The sequence below is a fragment of the Geotrypetes seraphini genome, chromosome 3 (genome assembly GCF_902459505.1).
Source record: "Geotrypetes seraphini chromosome 3, aGeoSer1.1, whole genome shotgun sequence".
NCBI lineage: Eukaryota > Metazoa > Chordata > Amphibia > Gymnophiona > Dermophiidae > Geotrypetes > Geotrypetes seraphini.
In genome coordinates this window covers 214,622,540-214,642,364 of record NC_047086.1, presented here as the reverse complement: position 1 = coordinate 214,642,364, position 19,825 = coordinate 214,622,540, and the positions used below count along the sequence as shown (strand labels likewise).

General features: G+C 42.3%; 1 protein-coding gene across 1 annotated transcript in view; it reads left to right on the top strand.

Annotated features, from left to right (window-relative positions):
• The window catches only part of LRP1 (LDL receptor related protein 1), a 777,705-nt gene that overhangs the window by 575,175 nt on the left and 182,705 nt on the right, over positions 1-19,825 (top strand). Inside the window, exons 50-51 of the mRNA XM_033939435.1 lie at positions 1,211-1,333; positions 9,177-9,293. Of these exons, the coding sequence (XP_033795326.1) occupies positions 1,211-1,333; positions 9,177-9,293 (240 nt within the window). The remainder of the gene's footprint in view (positions 1-1,210; positions 1,334-9,176; positions 9,294-19,825) is intronic.

Genomic DNA, 19,825 nt, shown 5'->3' with positions numbered 1-19,825 from the left:
CTCCCCACTCTGTCTTCCACATTTCCCTTCAACGTCTTCTCTCCACTCTCTGTTCCCTATTTCCTTTCAGCGTCTGTTCCTCTCCACTCCCCTTCAGCGTCTGTTGCTTTCCTTTCCACCACCAGCCTTCCCTCTCGCCACATCACCGCCCTTCAGCACCCCTCGCACGGTCTGAGCATCTCCCTCCCTCCCCCTTACCTTCATGGTGCATTTTAAGTTTACAGAGTAACTTGCTTAAGCCACCGGAGCCTGCCTGCAGTCGCGTGTGTCTGTGGGCGAAAGCTTCTCCTCTGACACAACCAGAAGCTGCGTCAGAGGAGAAGCTTCCGCCCACAGACGCACACGACTGCAGGCAGGCTCCGGTGGCTTGAGCAAGTTACTCTGTAAACTTAAAACGCACCATGAAGGGGGAGGGAGATAGATAGATTTGGTAGGTAGGAAGAAGGGAGGGGGCTACACGTGATCGGTGACCACGTGTGTTCCCTCCCTTAACTGCGGGGACAAGGCCATTCACCGCTCCATGGGGAGGTGGATGGCCTTGTCCCCATACCCGCAGTGAGCATTCTCCCCCTGTTTCGGCGGGTTACCCGCAGCTAGCCGCGGGTAACAGCCACCGTGTCATTCTCTAATTACAGGGTAAAATAGTACTACAGGTGCACAAGATGCAAGAAATAAATTTATATTAATAAAAGGAAGATTTTCCTGACCAATGACTACGTGCTAGATGGTATGGAGGTTTAACTGATAACCCGTGTTAAAGCATTACTGAGATCTTTTCCTCCCTTTAAAACATTTCTCTGTAATAACAATTATTATTTACATATATTTACTATTGCTAGTGTTACCTTACAGGAATCTTGAATGTTTTTTAGGCTAAGTCAGTAGGAAGTAATCCACATAAAAAGCTGACATATCTTTGTGATTCAACTTATATGGTTAAGTGCTAAATATTGCACTTAACAGCATAAGTGTTATCTGAACACATAAGCCTAGATATTCAAAGCCAGTGCCTGAATGTGGCCCAGCATTGAATATCTGGAAATAAAGCCAGCAGCAGCCAAAAAGTGCTGATCTCCACCAGCTGAATATTGGCCAGTGTGCGTTTACCAAGAAAACTGAATTTTGGGAATTGGGTTCCTTTTTGAAAAGTGGCCTTTGTTTTCAGATTAAATTCAAGGTTTCTTTTTACCTTTTGTATTCTGTATTTTAGGTATAAAAAAGCCAAAATGTCCAGTAAATTATTTTGCCTGCTTGAGTGGGCGATGCATCCCACTGAGCTGGACTTGTGACAAAGAGAATGACTGTGAGAATGGAGAAGATGAAACCCATTGTGGTAAGTGTGCTCAGTCCTGTCTAGGGCATAGAGGCCTGGATTGGAAATCTCAGAAAAATGATTGCTTTGTATCCTTTTGGCTGAGATCAAGTGCTGGCTCCCCCACTCACAGCCCTCTTTATCAGGGTGATTTATAACAGAACACCTATGTAAAAAGTCAATATAGACATCTGTCTGCCTTTACTAAATAGGCTCCCAGATCCAAACAGCAGTGACATGGCTCGGACTGATTGAGCCCCCATTAACACTACTGTGGAGGGGGTGACACATTTCCCAAAGTTGATATAGTGCAATTAGAGAAAAACACTTTTTTTTCCTACCTTTATTGTCTCAATATTGCTTTTGGTTCTAGTATCTGTCTTCTGCTTTTCTCAACTCTCCAGGATCTCCTTTTGATATTTCTTCTCTATGTCCATCATCCACCTTTCCTGTATGCCCCTATCTGTCCTGTCCAGCATCTCGCCTCTTTGTCCCTGTGCCTATCCTCCTCCTGCCCAGCATTTCTCCTTTGTGTCCCTAATTTATTCTGTCCAGCATCCCACTTTGTGTCTGTTGTGTTCAGTATTGATCCTCTGCATGCCTATGGGGAAAAAGAGACCAACTGATTTTCCCACCAAAATTCAAATTGGTGTCCAACGGACTTTCCTGCCTCATTCATCTCAAGCCCCAACCAATCAGTTTGAAGACCCACTATATATAAAGACAAACTGTAGATCTCACAGCATACCCTGAAGAAAGCCACAGCATGATTGCTGAAACGTCGGTTCTATCTGACCAGATGTGGCAACATCCAGAAAACTGCAGCAAACATGATGCCAGCTACGGAAGCCTAAGAGAACAGGTTGCCAACTCTTTCCTCAGTTGCATTTTTTCTGGCTTTGATCTGAAAAAGAAAAACTCGAAGATTTCACTCCCATTTAATGAGCTAGAAGAGTATTCAAACAATACATTTCTGCTTTTTTGCTCCTAGTATTTTATGAGAATAGTCATACTGGGTCAGACCGACAGTCCATCCAGCCCAGTATCCTGTTTCCATAGTGGCCAATCCAGGTCACAAGTACCTGGCAAAATCCCAAATGGTAACAAAATTCCATTCTACTGATAACCCAGGACAAGCAGTGGCTTCCCCTGTGTCTGTCTCAATAGCAGACTATGGACTTTTCCTCCATATCTTTATCAAATGAGATGGAAATAGGTGTCTACATGGCCTTCACTATTTATTTATTGGCTTTAATCACCCTCTTGGAATCCCCATCAAGATGGTGTACATAGAATAAAAATATTTAAAAGATACAGTAAACACATAAATTAATAAACATTTAAGCAGAAAGAGAAGGACTGCTTAAGATCTTTTCTAAGAAACAAAAGTGAGAGCTCATCTTTCAGCACCTCAGGGAGCTTATTTCATCACTCAGCCATAATCACTGTAAAAGCTTTTCCCCCCAGGTTTCTTATATTTATGATTTCTTTACCTGGAAATGCTAACAAGTTATGAGAGGATTGCAAAAGTGACTTGGAATATATTTATACAAATGTTCATATAATAATCAAAGTGCTCCTTTTACAAAGCTGTGCTACTGGTTAGCATTAGAACATAAGAATTGTGATACTGGGACAGACTGAAGGTCCATCAAGTGCAGAATCCTGTTTCCAACAGTAGTCAAGACAGATCCCAAATACCTAGCTAGATCTCAAGTAATAAAACAGATTTTTTGCTGCTTATCCTAGGAATAAGCAGTGGATTTTCACAAGCAGGGGCACTGAATTCAAAGAAATCCGTTCTATTCCCATGGACTTCTTCACATTTAGCGCACTGCTAATATAACATAAAACATAAAAATCAGCTTATAGGCTGCATAACCATGAGGATCTAAGCGGTTTACAAAAGATTAACATGTAATTACAAATAGAACAATGAAGAAATTTAATCACCCAAAAAGCTAGAATCGGTAGCGCATTATTGTGAATGGAGCCCAAAGTTTCTGATTCATTAAAACCTACTGACCTATGTAAGCCAGATTCCAAAGAAGGCCATAGGGTTGTTTGTTTTTTTTTTGGGGGGGGGGGGTTTACCAGCTTTAACCATACCTGACACGTAATTTGAACAACCTGTTTCTGGTTCATCCCATCTCTTCTAAAATCACTGCCAGGACCTTAAGAGAAGATAGATGGCGTAGCATTTATCTTCTTCATTCACCTAAATGTGCAGGCTCTATCATTCTATATCCCCAGAACATAATGCTGTAACATTCCAAACTAATCTACTCACAGTAAGAATGACATCCTATATTTTCCTTACATATAGACAATATGAGGCCCATTTATGATAGGATGTCTAAGTCCAACTTTGGATGGTTCCCTCAGGACGGCCAAAGTCGGAGATGGACAAACAGCTATTTTTGAAACAGGCAAAACTGTTAGACGTCCAAAGTTTTTTTTAAATTGCCTACTTAGATGTCTTGGCTGCCAGTCCAAGTGCAAAACATCCAAATCCAGACCTGGGAGGGGCCTTTGTTGTAATGGACTTGCCACACAGACATCCCAACAGAGCAGTAGGGCATCTTAGAGGGCACTGCTGTGACCTTCACATAAAGGGTGCCAGATGTACATCTCACCATGTACGCCTTATAATTTATGCCTAGCCTTCCAAAACTCCTCCAAAACCTACTATACCTACCTGTCTACTACTCCAATAGCCCTTATGGCTGCAGGTGGCACCTACTGTATATTGCAGTATAGTAGGATTTGGTGGCCTCACACTTTCAACCATAAATGTAGTGGTTAGAGTGGCTTATAGGCTTGGTTTGTCCTCTCTATGGCTCCCTAGCCCACCTACCAGGCTACTTAAAACACCTGTGTAATGCTCTACTAGGATTTCCCATATCAGGTGCTGCTGTTCTAAAGACAGGTCTGTACTGTTTCATCCAGATCTTTGGGGGTGGGAGGGATCATTAATTAATCCTTTCATTGGTCATCTGTTTAGTTTGAGTACCTTTTTGGCAATTAGATGCTTTTTTTTTAATCTGAACATATAACAAATCAAAAAAAGCACTTTGAACTTACAAATATTCGAAAGTAATCTTTTCCCCCAGCCCCTTAATCAATAATATAAATGTAATTATTCTTCCAATAACCCACTCTTATTTAAAGTAGTAATACATTCCCACCCTGGATGTGTAAGGAAAACAGACAAAATTAAAGAGAAATGACAACTATATAGAAGCAATAAAAGATGCCAATGGGCCCCACACCAAGTTAAATACATTACTATGCCCCCAATATCTTAGCATTCATTTTTTCATATTTCAAGTTGGAGCATAAGTTCGCCCACCAGAAAGGAAAGTTAAGGCGATCATAGTTCTTCCAATTACGTGTTATCATCTGCATGGCTATTCCCATCATAATTAAGAAAAGCCAGCATTTATAATGATCCATAAGGGGTTTAACATGTAATAGTGTTCCACATATTATGACTTCATAAGTCAATGGGATTGATGACTCAAGTACAGCATTAATTTGACCCCATATCGACTTCCAACTTAGACGCTTTTAAAACAGGTCTAGTCTCAGATTCAGGACATCTTGGGGAAATGTTTGATTATCGCCAAAGATGTCCAAGTCTAAGTCCGCCCAGAGCTCACTTAAAATCCCCTCCCCCTTTAGTTTTGGATGCACAGATGTTGGCCATTTCATTTATAACACACCTTTTCAAATTATTCATGGTGGGATACAGCAATAGTAAAAATTACTAATAATAAAACCCTAAGCGCGCATGCGCACTCCTACCTGCGTGATCGGTAGCTCCATGGCTTCGCATGCGCAGTAGAAGGAATCAGCGGTGGTTTCTTCTATCCATACGGAGGCGGTGACCACAGAAATTACATGGCTCAAACAAAGATAGAGCTCCAGTAGGCCTGAAACTTTCTTTCATCCATCAACGAGTTAGGGCTGAACTTAAATCTGCAAATAAACACAATTATACAAAAGGAAGAAGAAAAACAGCATCATAGAACCAGGCATATTTGTGTGCACACCTTAGCAAAGTAAATTTCTATCTAACACATGGCACAGTAATCAGAAAAGGCATAATCAAATGGTCTGGAGTCTAAATGTATGCTTGAACTTCCAAAAGAGAAAACAAAAAAAAAATGTAGTCAATTGGCTTCATTGCTCTGCCTATGTCATTCATAGGGCATGTTTTCAGTCAAGTCACACAGGCATAAGAGATAATGCAATCAGGGACGCAACAGGCTAGTCTGTGCTTCAATCTACAAAAATATGCAGATCTTACTAGGTAAAGCAAGATACAGTGTCCAGGGTTAGGTACAGAGGTAGTATGAAGTATTGCAGTGTCAATGCTAAGAGGAAAAAGAAACATTTGAAATCTTAAAGTGCAAGGTCATTTCAAGGTTACTTGAAGCACAACTTTTTCTTCCTGGTTATTTCGTTTCAGTTCAACAAAAGATTCTTTGTGCCAGAACTGATCCAAGATAGCTATGTATGTATTCCAACCGAGAAAGAGAAAGAAGAAGAAACATTTCAAATCATCATCATAAGGAAACACATACTCATTGTTAAGAAAAAAGAAAAGTGATAGGGGAAACGCCCCTTGCCAGATACCGGTGGTAAATCAGCTGCCAACAATCTGCATCTCCCAGACCTGTAAAAGAGACTTGTACAGTGTACTGTAAAACAAAAAAAAAAGTGATAAACTACAACAATGCTAATGCAGATCCACTGGTCTTAACAGAGTAAATTATTAAATTACACTTTCCACTAGAACATATGAAGTAGTGCCAATTCATAGTTGCTTTATACAGTTCCTTCCCCAAAGAGCTTACCTAAACAAAAATAACTTGGAACTTTACTCACACCTGCCTATTCCAACTAGAATGTCCCTTATAATAAGGACATAATACATGCACAAACTTTCAAACACATGACAGATGCTCTGTTTATCAACGTACACTATCCTGTCTGCAACTTTCGGCAACTATCATGCATCCTTGCTGCACCAAATTCACATCAGCCACAAGGCAAACCTGAATCTGCAACCTTTCCCAGGTTTCCAAACCAAATTTTTTTTCCTTCTCCCCTGGTAATTTCTTAACATCACCAATTTCTCGTTCTCTGTTTCTTGTCTTGTTTTCCCAGTTCTTTCTTTTACTAATAATAAAACCCTGAGCGCGTATGCACACTCCTACCTGCGTAATCTGTAGCTCCGTGGCTTCGCATGCACAGTAGAAGGAGTCAGCGGTGGTTTCTTCTGCCCATACAGAGGCAGTGACCACGGAGGTGACTCCCCCTCCCGCCCTCACTCCGTCTAACACAGCGGTCTCAAACTTGCGTCCTCCCAAGGTACTGTTCTGCAGCCCGCGGTCTGATCTGCTCCCTTACAGTCCCTTGTTGAAGTTATTTTTAAGTTCAAAGCTGCTGCGGCAGGTCCTCTCATGAGCCACACCTGCATCAGAAGCCTCTCTGATGTCATGTCAGAGAGAAGGCTTCCAACGCAGGTGCGGATTGTGAGAGGAACCGCCGCAGCAGCTTTAAACTCAAAAATAACTTTGGCAAGGGACTGTAAGGGAGCCGGCCAGAAACAAACAAATGCTGCTGCACAGGAAAGTGGGGTGGTGGGAGGGAAATGCTGCTGCACAGGAAAATGGAGGCGGAGGGAATGCTGTTGCTGCTGCACAGGGAAGTGGGGGGGAGGAGGGAAATGCTGCTGCTGCTGCACAGGAAAGGGTGGGAGGGAAATGCTGCTGCTGCACAGGGAAGTGGGGGGAGAGGGAAAGGGGGCCAGGGAGCGAACTTGCTTTGCTTTAGTGGGGGGGAGACAGAAGGGGGCCACAGAGAAAGACAAAGAAAGGCAGGCAGGCAGTGGGCCATGGAGAGAGACAAAAAGATAGGCAGGCAATGCACGAGAATGAAAGACAGCGGACAGGGAGAGAGACAGAAAGAAAGACATTCAGTACAGACAGGGGCCCAGGGAGAGAGACGGACAGAAAGAAAGACAGACAGACATCGGGAGGGAGAGAGACAGAAAGAAAGGAAGAAAGAGATGGGGCAGGGAGAGAGACAGAAACACAGACAGCCAAAGGGGACCAGGGAGAGAGACAGACAGAAAGACAGACAGACAGAGAGCGGGAGGGAGAGAGACAGAAAGAAAGGCAAACAGACATATTGTAACAGGCTTAAACACTAGTATAATAGATAATTTAAAAACACACAAATAATTTTGGCCAAGATGGATTGACAACTTGTACAATATGCAGGTTTGAGGGTTATTGATCTTTGGGAACACAATAATGTAATGGTGGATTAAATCAATGCTTTAAAAAATTGAAATCTAGAAACCTCTGGGTGTTCTGCTCTTTGTGTAGAGAACTTTAAGCTTCCTTGTCCATCAAAAGCTCTGGAGTTCTGTGCTGTTCTTCCCACATTGTATGAAGTGCAGTGAAAGGAGTGGAACAGCAAAAAGATAAAACAAAATCTTGTCTAGGGTTATATTTTTTCTAGGGTTGCACATCAATTAATTCTAATTAAAATTTTTAATCGCATAAAAGTGTCTCCCTCACATTTCCTTCTATAATTGTACAGTGGCAGATATAGACAGCAGAAGTAAATTCTCAGAACTGACATGTTTTAATTACTAAAATGAAAATAAATAATTTTTCTTACCTTTGTTGCTTGGTGATTTTATTTTTCTAATTTTGTTCCATCTTTAAAAGCCAAAATAAACCCAAGGAAATCAACCCCACAAAAAACTCACAAAAAATAAAAGAAGTGGGGAAGGAACATTACACATCAACCAGAGATAAAATCATTGAAGTTTTGTTCTAACACAATGAAACAGTCAACAAAGGTAAGAAAAATTATTTCTTTTCATTTTAGTAATTTAAACATGTCAGTTCTGAGAATTTACTTCTGCTGTCTATATTTGCCACTGTACAAGTATAGAAGGAAATGTAAGGTTGGGACACTTTATGTGATTCAAAAATTTAATCGTAATTAATCGATGTGCAGCCCTAATTTTTCTTTTTAATTATTTTAGTGTGCTTGATTTCTTCAACGGACAATTCCAGATCAGAATGATTGATATTGGAATCCAAACTACATCCTCTCATTTCCCTTGGTTAAAAAGCAATTGTAAATTATTTTCTTATTGTAACTGTAATTAGACTTTAGAAACACTTTTTAGTTAGTTGGTTGGAGGGAGGGGGCAATTCTATAAACTGGTACCAAGATGTAGGCACCACAATAGGACATGTTTAGAGCTAATTCTAGAATGGCTTCTAAGCTATTATAGATTACTAGTGTAAAAGCACGCTGGCGTGCCAAAACCTAGTCATACGAGTGGCTGGTTGTCACATCAAAGTGTGCTATGCAACATTGTAACTGATAATAATCTGCAAATTGCATGCATTGTTTGGTGACACCTATATCCTGTCCAAGTTCTAGCCTCATGTATGCCCCCCTGCATTTATATGCTAAATGATGTTGGCGATGTACGTAGATAAGGTGGAGAAGAAGTGAGATAACAACAAAGAAAACAGATGATTTGCTCTGAACATCAAGCAGTAAGCCTCAATTTGGAAAATCGAGACTGCTGCGTTTCGGCAAAACATTGCCTGTATCAGGAGTAAAAAAATGCTAATAAACATGTTAGTTTGCCCTGTCTGGTGTTTCACAAATACCTGAACAGCCAAACCAGACTATTACACGTGTTTTGTGCAAACGGCTCTTTTGCTGAATGGTGTTGATGTTAGGCAGTCTTGCAGAAAACTCAGAACAGGTCTGTCGCTCCTAAAGGGTCATACTATGTTTTTCTTCCTTTCTTTCCTAGATAAGTTCTGTACGTCGGTCCAGTTTGAGTGCAGTAATCATCGCTGTATCGCCAAGCAGTGGGTCTGCGATGGGACAGATGACTGCGGTGATGGATCTGATGAAGACAGCCATTGCAGTACGTTCCAGTCATGTTTTCATTCCCAGCAAATGTCCTTCTTCCTGATGACTGCCTGAGCGGCTAACACATGGAGCAGAAGCATTCGTAGCACATACACGGGAACGAGGCATACAGCTTCTTGCTCTGAAAATCAGCGAATAGCATTTAAAGCTAAGGGCTCCTTAAAGGTGCGCTAGCGTTTTAAGCGCGCGCTAGCCGAAAAACTACCGCCTGCTCAAGAGGAGGCGGTCGCGGCTAGGGCGCGCGGCATTTTAGTGCGCGCTATTCTGCGCATTAAGGCCCTAACGCACCTTTGTAAAAGGAGCCCTAAGTGTGGTGCAAACTCACTGAATTAGAAAAGGAGAGGGGAACCTTTTGTTCGGACATCAATATTATACTTTTGACTCTGAGAAGGCAGTAATTTATACGTGGCTGATATTTCACTGATACCGTTGACTCTTTGCCAAGACAGAAAGCTATGGTAGCAGATGTAATTTTTAAAAGAAATTAGTTAACCTTTTCTCTGTAATTGTAAACCTGTCTTGATTAAAAACCTTAGTGGGAAGGGCAGTTAAGCACATGTTATAAATAAATCAATGAAGCCGATATTTAGATCACAGACGTTAGCTAAGCGGACTCCCACGGTCGGCGGCGAACCTGGAAATTCAATGCTGAGCCATATCCAGCGACTGACATTGAATTTCCGGTCTAATTTTAACCACTTTTATTAGTCAAGCCAATATTTATTGGTTGGCCAGCTAAGTTATAGGGGCCAAAGACAGACCTGCTATTATGCAGGTCTATCTAGCCACTCAGCTTAGCCGTGTGACATAGCTGGCGACCAGGCTAGCTGATAGATGCTAATCGTCAACATCCATGTCGCGTTGAATATTAGCTCATAGCCGGCTAAGTACTATTTAACTGGATAGGAGCTGTTCCTTGCCAGTTAAATAGCACTAAATATTGGGTGGAATGTATTTATTTTATTTCTGTTTTGGGAAATACAACAGACATCTGGCGATCAGGGCCTTGATTGGAAAAGAGAGCAAGATTAAATATAGGTTGTTACACATTCCTAAATTGAGAATATGACCTGTTAATTCCTGCCAGTGTTATTCATTGTGTTGGATGATAACATCACTTAAAGTTTCATTACAAACCAAACACTCCTGCTAAAAATAAACCAAACTACAGGTGTTGAATGTAATCATTAGAGTGTAAGGCAAAAAATGAAGGTGACATAGCAAAACCCATTAAGAAACTATCAAACATTCTAGTCTGTACTGCCACCAAAACTTAGAGTGAGGAGGAAAGAGCCTCAGAACCCCACTGCCACCCTGTTTAAATTGGGTGAAAGATATTTCCAGTGCAATTGGTGAGTCATTCTAGACAAGCGGGTTATCTCCCCATCGCCATAAGCCATGTGCAGAAGGAATCCACTCCAGATTGTTTCTGTGTCCCTCCTACTTCCCTGGGAGCTCTACTGCCACCTGCAGTTTTTCCCCTTTGCATGCGAGCCAGGAGAGTTTCTGTTCTCTTTTCTTGTTTTATTCAGTGTTTTTTCAACATTATTTGGTGTTTTCAGTGCTCGAAACTTTCACCTTGATTCTAGCTGTGCCTGTGTGGAGAAGGAGCAGACTCCGGTCTGCAGCTGATAGGTCGATCTCTGGTGGTACCTATTAGCGAGCCTGCACAAGTATTTTTTGAGCAGGCGTTCAAGAGCAGGCTGTTTGGCATTCATAGGATGCTCAGCGCTGTCTTGCAGGGTGCCGGCTGCTTTGGTCACGCACCCATCAGTCTACAGGGATGGAGGTGCAGTTAGGCATCGTGTCTGACCGGCAGCCTAAAGATCAGCATTGGAGAGGCATTTCCACATTGAGGAAGTGATTCTTCTCATTTCCAGCTACTGCAGCACAGGTCACAGTGAGTAAGGCTGTTACAGTCTCTGAGATGCTTCGGGGGTTGTTTGAAATGCAGGTTTTTGAAGGTCCCCCTCCTAAAAAATCTCCAAATTGCCAGTTTTGCACTTTGTTTAATATGTTTAATTAGCAATTTTAGGCCTGAATTTCTTGATGGTGGCCATGTTGGATTTTTAACAATCTTTTTTTCAAAAGTTGCCTGCACTTCCACAACTTTGGTTTTTGCCTCAAAACTGGTTAGGATGGAGTCCTTGGTCTCTGCTACCCTGAATACATGCCAGGATTGTGCAAAATGTGTTCCTCGGGAGCATGCTTGCACCACATGCCACACTGAGCCGACCAAAGAGGAGACAAAAAGGGAAGCTAGCCCACTGGGGAAGCCATCTCTATTTCTGGGGCCTAGAAACAGTGACTGTTCCACACGTAAGGACGCAGATGCCTCACAGCCCAAGTAACGTATTCTAGAGTCATCTCAGGGTGACTTAGCGCTCCCTAGTCAGGATGCTTTCTGACTTTCTGAAATTTTTGTGGAAAGCTTTTCATGAGAGCTGGGCTTCTACTGCACAGTACCCCTGCAACTCAGTTTTGTTCCCGCATGGCAATGTCTCACAGGACACGTCTTCTACCTAGTTGTCACTGTCCAGGACATGGGAGTCCTCTGTCCCGGAGATACAAATGATGATCATTTTGCTGATCCCTTATTTTCGGGGGTACTACTCATGTGACAGGGGACCCGGAACTGTAAGCAGGTTCTTTGGATCATGCTTTGGCACTTGAACCAGGGGATGATCCCACAGTTCTGTTTATTTAAGTATGTAGCCTTGCCGGATTTTATTTCAGAATCTCTGCATGAGTTGGATTTAGCCACTCAGTTGACTCCTTTTACTTCCTTCTCCTTTTTGTGTGGAATGAGAGCACAGTCTTCAGCATTTCCTTGGCATCCTGAGCAGTGGTACTCTCTGGAAGGAACTCTCAAGGTAGCGAGAGCCAAATTTAGGCTGTATCCTATGGCTCAAGAGTGTTGGCAGCTTTTTAGTCAGCCTAAAGTGGATTCCCTGATTGCACAGGTCACTAAGCGCACCTCCCTTCTTAGTGAAGGTGGAGTGGTGCTTAAGGACACGCAGGACTGCCAAGTAGATATAGTTTTCAGGAGACTTTTTGAGGCAATGGCTTTGGGAGTCAAAGTAGCCTCAGCGACGTCCTTTGTCACACACAATTGTCTGTGCAGACTGCACACTGCACACTTTGGAGAGCGAGGGTGATGAACCTCCTCTTCAACTTCTTTTGTCTGGTGTGGATTATGTAGCTGACACCCTGAAGAATGGTCTGAAATTTGGCAGCTAAGATATAGGGCTAAGAAATGCAAGGTCATGCATTTGGGCTGCAAAAACCTAAGAGAACGGTACAGTTTAGGGGGTGAAGAACTTTTGTGCACGACACAAGAGCGGGTTTGGTTGTGATTGTATGTGATGATCTTAAGGTGGCCAAACAGGTTGAAAAGGTGACGGCGAAAGCTAGAAGGATGCTAGGGTGCATAGGGAGAGGTATGGCCGGTAGGAAAAAGGAAGTATTGATGCTCCTGTATAAGGCTCTGGTGAGACCTCATTTAGAATATTGTGTAGAATTCTGGAGACCGCATCTCTGAAAAGATATCAAAAGGATGGAGTCGGTCCAGACGAAGGCTACTAAAATGGTGTGTGGCCTTCATCATAAGGCGTATTGGGACAGACTTAAAGATCTCAATATGTATACTTTAGAGGAGAGGGGAAATATGATAGAGTCATTTAAATACCTACGTGGCGTAAATGCGCATAAGTCAAGTCTCTTTCAATTGAAAGGAAGCTCTGGAATGAGAGGGCTTAGGATGAAGTTAAGAGGTGATAGGCTCCAGAGTGATCAAAGGAAATACTTTTTTACAGAAACGGTGGTAGATGCGTGGAACAGTTTCCTGGAAGAAGTGGAGACAGAGACTGTGTCTGAATTCAAGAAGGTGTGAGATCTCTCAGAGAGAGAAAGAGATAATGGTTACTGTGGATGGGCCATTTGGCCTTTATCTACCATCATGTTTCTATGTTTCTATTATTCATGTCCTGGGGAAGGCGTCAGCTTATTCTATTTTTGCATGCAGAATTCTTTGGATAAGGCAATGGGCAGGTGATTCTACATCTAAAGCTATTCTTGCCAGACTCCCTTTTATGGGACAACTGTTATTTGGCAAAGTCCTAGATGATCTCATGAATTCTGTGGTGGACCATCGCCTCAAGTGCCTACCTGATAGTAGACCCAGAACCTCTAGGGCAGTGGGGACCCCCAGCCAGTTGGATTCTCAAGATATCCCTAATGAATATGCATAAGACATATTTGCATGCCTGTATCCTCCATTATATGCAAATCTCTGTTATGCATATTCATTAGGAATATCTTGAAACCCGACTGGCTGGGGGTCCCCTAGGACAGGGTTGAGAACCACTGGTCTAGAGGCTCAGGCACTCTAAATCTTTATTAAATTTCCAAACTACAATTATGCATGCAAATAATTCATGTACATATAATATTACAAGAAAAGCACAATAAACTTACAGATAGTAATAAGCAATTATTTCCCCCACCCTCCCACCTAGTAATCAAGAAAATAAATACCCACAAGAAACTACCTAAAATAACACTTGAACACTGAAGGGGAGGGGGTATGTTTTGGCATTGGTTAAGAGATATAGATGGGTTGTTTACAGGTATTTTTATGAGGTGTTGGTTAATTGGAAATTGGGTGGGGGAAAATAAGTCTTGTCTTTATTCTATTAACCCTTTCAGGACCATAAGGATCGTAGGCCAATTTTTGTGGTTTTGACGACATTTTTATGGTAAAAAGGGCTTGCAGATGCCAAAAAATTGATTTTTTTTGTGAAATATCATTATTTTTATTTAAAAAAATCACACTTCTGGCTTATGGACAGTGTGGCAAGTGAATCTTCTCGTCAATCTAGCAACGACGCTAATGAATGAATGTCGGAACCAGTTTGTTTACATAAAGGCAGTATCATATGGAATCCGTACATATCAAATTTAGAACTGTAGACTATCCCAATCAAAATTTATAGGATTTTAAAGTTATGGGACAAATATGTCCCTTGGTCCTGAAAGGGTTCTATTAAGTATATTGTGCTGTAATGATAATATTTTATGTAAATGCATCATCTTTTGTGCACAATTGAAGTTTTGAAAATGAATAAAGAATTAAAAAAAAAATAAAAAGAAACTACCTAAAATAATCCCCGAATCAATTCCAATGCAAACCCCTCCCTTCCACCCTGGATGTGTATTTTTAAAGGTCAGTAAAATTAAGTTAGTTATCATTCCTTACAAAATTTAGCCAATGGCTCCCAAACATTCAGAAATTTCCAGTAACTTCCCTGCTGTATAGCCATCAAACGTTCCATTTTAAAAGTATAACACAGAGATTCTCACCAGAAAGTGTAATTTAATCTATCCCAGTTCTTCCAATTCTTCAAGCTAGGGCACGGAAGCTAGAGACTTCACGAAAGCTAAGGACAGTCTTCAGGGAAAGTCTTCATGGAAGCTATGGCAGTCTCTCCAGAGGAGATTTGTAGAGCTGCAACTTGGTCCACTCTCCACACATTTGCAAAATTTTAAAGAGTGGATGTTGTGGCAAGAGAGGACTCTGCCTTTGGTTCCTCAGTGTTGCGAGCCAGTGCAGTCAGCTCGCCCTAAATTCCTGGGATTGCTTTGGTACATCCTGCTTGTCTAGAATGACACACTTATTGCACTGGAAAAGAGATTATGTCCTTACCTTGATAATATCTTTTCCAGTAGATAAGTGTCATTCTAGACTCCTACCCTGTCCTTCCTGCGCCTGCTTACGGTCTTGTTACATAAGAACATAAGAATAGCCTTACTGGGTCAAACCAATGGTCCATGTAGCTCAGTATCGCGTCTTCATGGAAGCCAATCAATTCAGAAGTACCTGGAAAATCCCAAATAATAGCAGCGTTCCATGCTACCGATCCAGGGCAAGCAGTGGTTTCCCCCATGTCTGTCTCAATAGCAGACTATGGACTTTTCCTCCAGGAACTTGTCCAAACCTTTTTTTAAAACCAGCTACATTAACCTCTCTTACTACATCCTCTGGCAATGCATTCCAGAGCTTAACTATTAGATAGAAACATAGAAATAGACGGCAGATAAGGGCCAAGGCCAATCTAGTCTGCCCACCTTAATGTCCCTCCCCTACCTTCGCCCTATGAATAGATCCCTCCCCTCCCTTCGCCCTGTGAATAAATCCCATGTGACGATCCCATTTGGCCTTAAAATCAGGCACGCTGCTGGCCTCAATCACATGCATTGGAAGACTATTCCAGCGATCAACCACCCTTTCTATGAAAAAGAATTTCCTGGTGTCAGCTCATAGTTTCCCTCCCCTAATTTTCCACGGATGCCCTCTTGTTGTCGTGGGACCCTTGAAAAGGAAGATATCTTCCTCCGTCTCTATGCGGTCCGAGAGATACTTGAACGTCTCGATCATGTCCCCCCTCTCTCTGCGCTCCTCGAGTGAGTATAGCTGCAATTTGTTTAGCCGTTCCTCGTATGGGAGATCCTTGAGTCCAGAGACCATCCGGGTGGCCATTCTCTGAACCGACTCCAGTCTCAGCACATCCTTGCGATAATGCGGCCTCCAGAATTGCACACAGTATTCCAGATGGGGCCTCACCATGGATCTATACAGCGGCATAATGACTTCCGGCTTTCGGCTGACGAAACCCCTGCGTATGCAACCTATGACTTGTCTTGCTTTGGATAAAGCTTGCTCCACTTGATTGGCGGCCTTCATGTCCTCACTGACGATCACCCCTAGGTCATGTTCTGCTTCAGTTCTTGTTAGGATCTCTCCATTTAGGGTGTAAGTCTTGCATGGATTTTGGTTGCCCAGGTGCATAACTTTGCATTTTTTGGCATTGAAGTTGAGTTGCCAGGACCTAGACCAGCGCTCCAGTAGGAGTAGGTCGTGCATCATGTTGTCGGGCATTGAAACATCACCTATTGTGCATTTGCCCACTACATTACTTAGTTTGGCGTCATCGGCGAATAATGTTATTTTACCCCGAAGCCCTTCTGCCAAGTCCCTTATAAAGATGTTGAATAGGATTGGGCCCAAGACCGAGCCCTGCGGCACTCCACTGATCACCTCCGTCATTTCAGAGGGTGTGCCGTTCACCACCACCCTTTGAAGCCTACCTCCAAGCCAGTTCCCAACCCATTTCGTCAATGTGTCACCTAATCCTATAGAACTCATCTTGCTCAGCAACCTGCGGTGTGGTACGCTATCGAATGCTTTGCTAAAGTCCAGGCACACGATGTCCAGGGACTCCCCAATATCTAGCTTCCCCGTCACCCAGTCAAAGAAGCTGATCAGGTTGAATTGGCACAATCTCCCTTTTGTAAATCCATGTTGACGGGGATCCCGTAGATTCTCCTCATCCAGGATCTTATCCAATTGGTGTTTTATTAGAGTTTCCATTAGTTTGCTCACTATCGATGTTAGACTCACCGGTCTGTAGTTTGCTGTCTCCATCTTGGAGCCTTTCTTGTGGAGTGGAATGACGTTAGCCGTCCTCCAGTCCGACGGGACGCTGCCTTTCCTAAGGGAGAGGTTGAAGAGCTTGGACAGTGGCTCCGCCAGGACATCACACAGCTCCCTTAGCACCCTGGGGTGTAGGTTGTCAGGCCCCATTGCCTTGTTAACCTTGAGCCAAGTCCCGGCGCTTCTCGGGTGAAGACTGAGCTGAAGTATTCATTTAATAGTTGGGCTTTTTCTGAATCCTTTTCCACATAGTCTCCATCTGGTTTCCTAAGACGTACAATCCCGCCTGAGTTTTTACTTCTGTCACTGATATACCTAAAGAAGGATTTATCTCCCTTCTTGATGTTTTTTGCCAGAGACTCCTCCATGTGAAACTTAGCGTCCCTGACTGCCGTTTTGACGGCTTTTGATTTGGTCAAGTAGTCTGCTCTAGAGACCTGTTTCCCTGATTGTTTGTAAGAGATGAATTCTTTTTTCTTCTCCTTGATAAGGGCTGAGATCTCCACAGTGAACCACTTCGGCTTATTGTTCCTTCGCCGTTTACTTACTAATTTAACATAGTGGTTTGTCGCTTCCTGTATGGTGGTTTTCAAAGTCGACCACATTTCTTCCACACTATCGGTTTCTGCTTGTCCTTGTAGCGCCTGGTGAACGAAGTCTCCCATTTCTTTGAAGTTTGTATCCTTGAATTGGAGGACCTTGGTCAGTGTGGTAGATTTAGTGAAACCTTTCCTAAGATTGAACCATATCATGTTGTGGTCACTGGAGGCCAATGTGTCGCCCACCGAGACCTCTGTGACACTTTCTCCATTGGTAAGTAGTAGGTCCAGTATTGCCTGATCCCTTGTTGGGTCCAACACCAGTTGCTTGAGACCAGCTCCTTTCATAGAGTTTAATAGCCTCCTGCTGCTGCCGGAAGCAGAGGTAAGTGTATCCCAATCCACATCAGGCATGTTGAAGTCACCTAACACTACTGCGTCCCCACGCAAGGTGATATTTTCTATATCACTAATTATTTCCATATCCAGGTCATCATGTTGTCTTGGGGGTCTGTAAATTACGCCAAGATACAAGCATTTGTCCTTCCCTCTGGCCAAATTAACCCAAAGGGATTCCCCAGTGTACTGGACATCTGAGATTCTTGTGACCATAATGTCATCTTTAGTATATAATGCTACACCTCCCCCTATTCTGCCCTCCCTGTCCCGGCGAAGCAAGTTGTAACCCGGTAAGACCATGTCCCACCCGTGGGAGTCTGTGAGCCAGGTCTCAGATATTGCCACCACATCCAGGTCGGCATTCCTTATTTCCGTTTCTAATTCCAGGATCTTGTTTCCCAAACTGTGTGCGTTGACGTACATAGCCCTCCATGTTGTATTTTTGTTACGTCTCAGTGGGGATGTTCCTGCTTGAGCTACTTGAACATCTTTAGCATTGTTTGTATTCTCCCTAGACTCATAACTACAATGTGTACTTGTATTCTCCCTAGACTCATAACTACAATGTGTACTCCCCTTGGACCCAGAATTACAATGTGTGCTCCCTCTAGACTCAAAATTACAATGTGACCCATAATTGTCATATGAACATACCCCCGATTCGAAAGTTTTCGTACTCGCCCCTGACCCAGAATTACGGTGACTACTTTCCTCAGCCCCAAAAAAGTATTGGCAGTTTAGTTCGCCAGGTATGTTGTATGTGCCTGTACCCTCCCCCGACTTGCCTAGTTTAAAGCCCTGTGAAGAAGGCAGGCTAGACGGTGTCAAGTTTCAAGTTCAAGTTTCAAGTTTATTTGGATTTGATTAATCGCTTTATCTTAATTCAAAGCGATGTACAAAGTAAAATTACAAATTAAAATAATACAGGTTAAGAATGTGGACAAAACAGACAAAACTTATTTAACAATACTAGAAACAGTTATGGTAAGGGAGGGAATGAGGTTACATTTTCATAAAAAGATGGGTAAAACATTTAGGGAAAGTACATAAGGCTGGGAGGAGAACATAATCTTGAAGTTATTTTATAGTGAAATTATTGTTGACTTATAAAGGCATCAATAAATAAAAAAGATTTCAGATTACTTTTAAATTTTTCTAGGTTAGATTCTTGTCTTAAATAGTAAGGTAATGAATTCCAGGTTTGTGGTGCGGTAACAGAGAAAATGTATTGACGTCGTGTATTTATAATTTTAAGAGATGGAATTGTTAACAGATGTTGATCAGTTGATCTGAGAGTCCTATTCGTTATGTAAGGGATTAGAAGATTATATATAAAGGCCGGAGTTTTAAAAGATAAAGATTTGAAAGTAAGTAGGCTAAGTTTATAGATGATTCTATGAGCAACAGGAAGCCAATGAGCTTCCTTAAGAAGTGGAGTTACGTGATCAAATTTTTTTGCTTTGAAAATAAGCTTAACGGCTGTGTTTTGTATAATCTGTAAGCGTTTAATTTCCTTTTGGGCTATGCCTTTGAACAAAGCGTTACAGTAATCTATCTTTGAGATAATGAGTGAGTGGATGAGAATGTTAAGGGAATTATTATTGAGGAACTGTGCAACAGATCGAATTTGGCGAAGCCTAAAAAAAGATGATGTTATAACATAGCTGATATGGTTATGAAAGGAAAGTTTATGGTCAAAGATAACTCCTAATATTTTAATATTAATTACCTCTTGTAGTGGATGATCTTTGATAGTAATCGGGAATTTGAGTTTAGGATTGTCTTTCCAAGGAAACAATAGTACATTGGATTTATTAATATTTAGGGCGAGTCTATTAGTATCTAACCAAGTATGAATTTTCTCTAATTTCGCATTTATCCAAGGACATTCTTTCCTCTTCTGGTCAGGTGTAGTCCGTCGTGTCCCTGTAGTCCTTGCAAAGCTTCTCCATGGTGCAGGAACCCGAAGTTCATCTCCTTGCACCATCCTCGCAGCCAGTCGTTCGCCTTCTCTATTCGATCCTCTCTGGCTCTGCCCTTGCCCCTCACTGGGAGAATCGAGGAGAAGACCACCTGCGCATCCATCCTCCTCAGCTT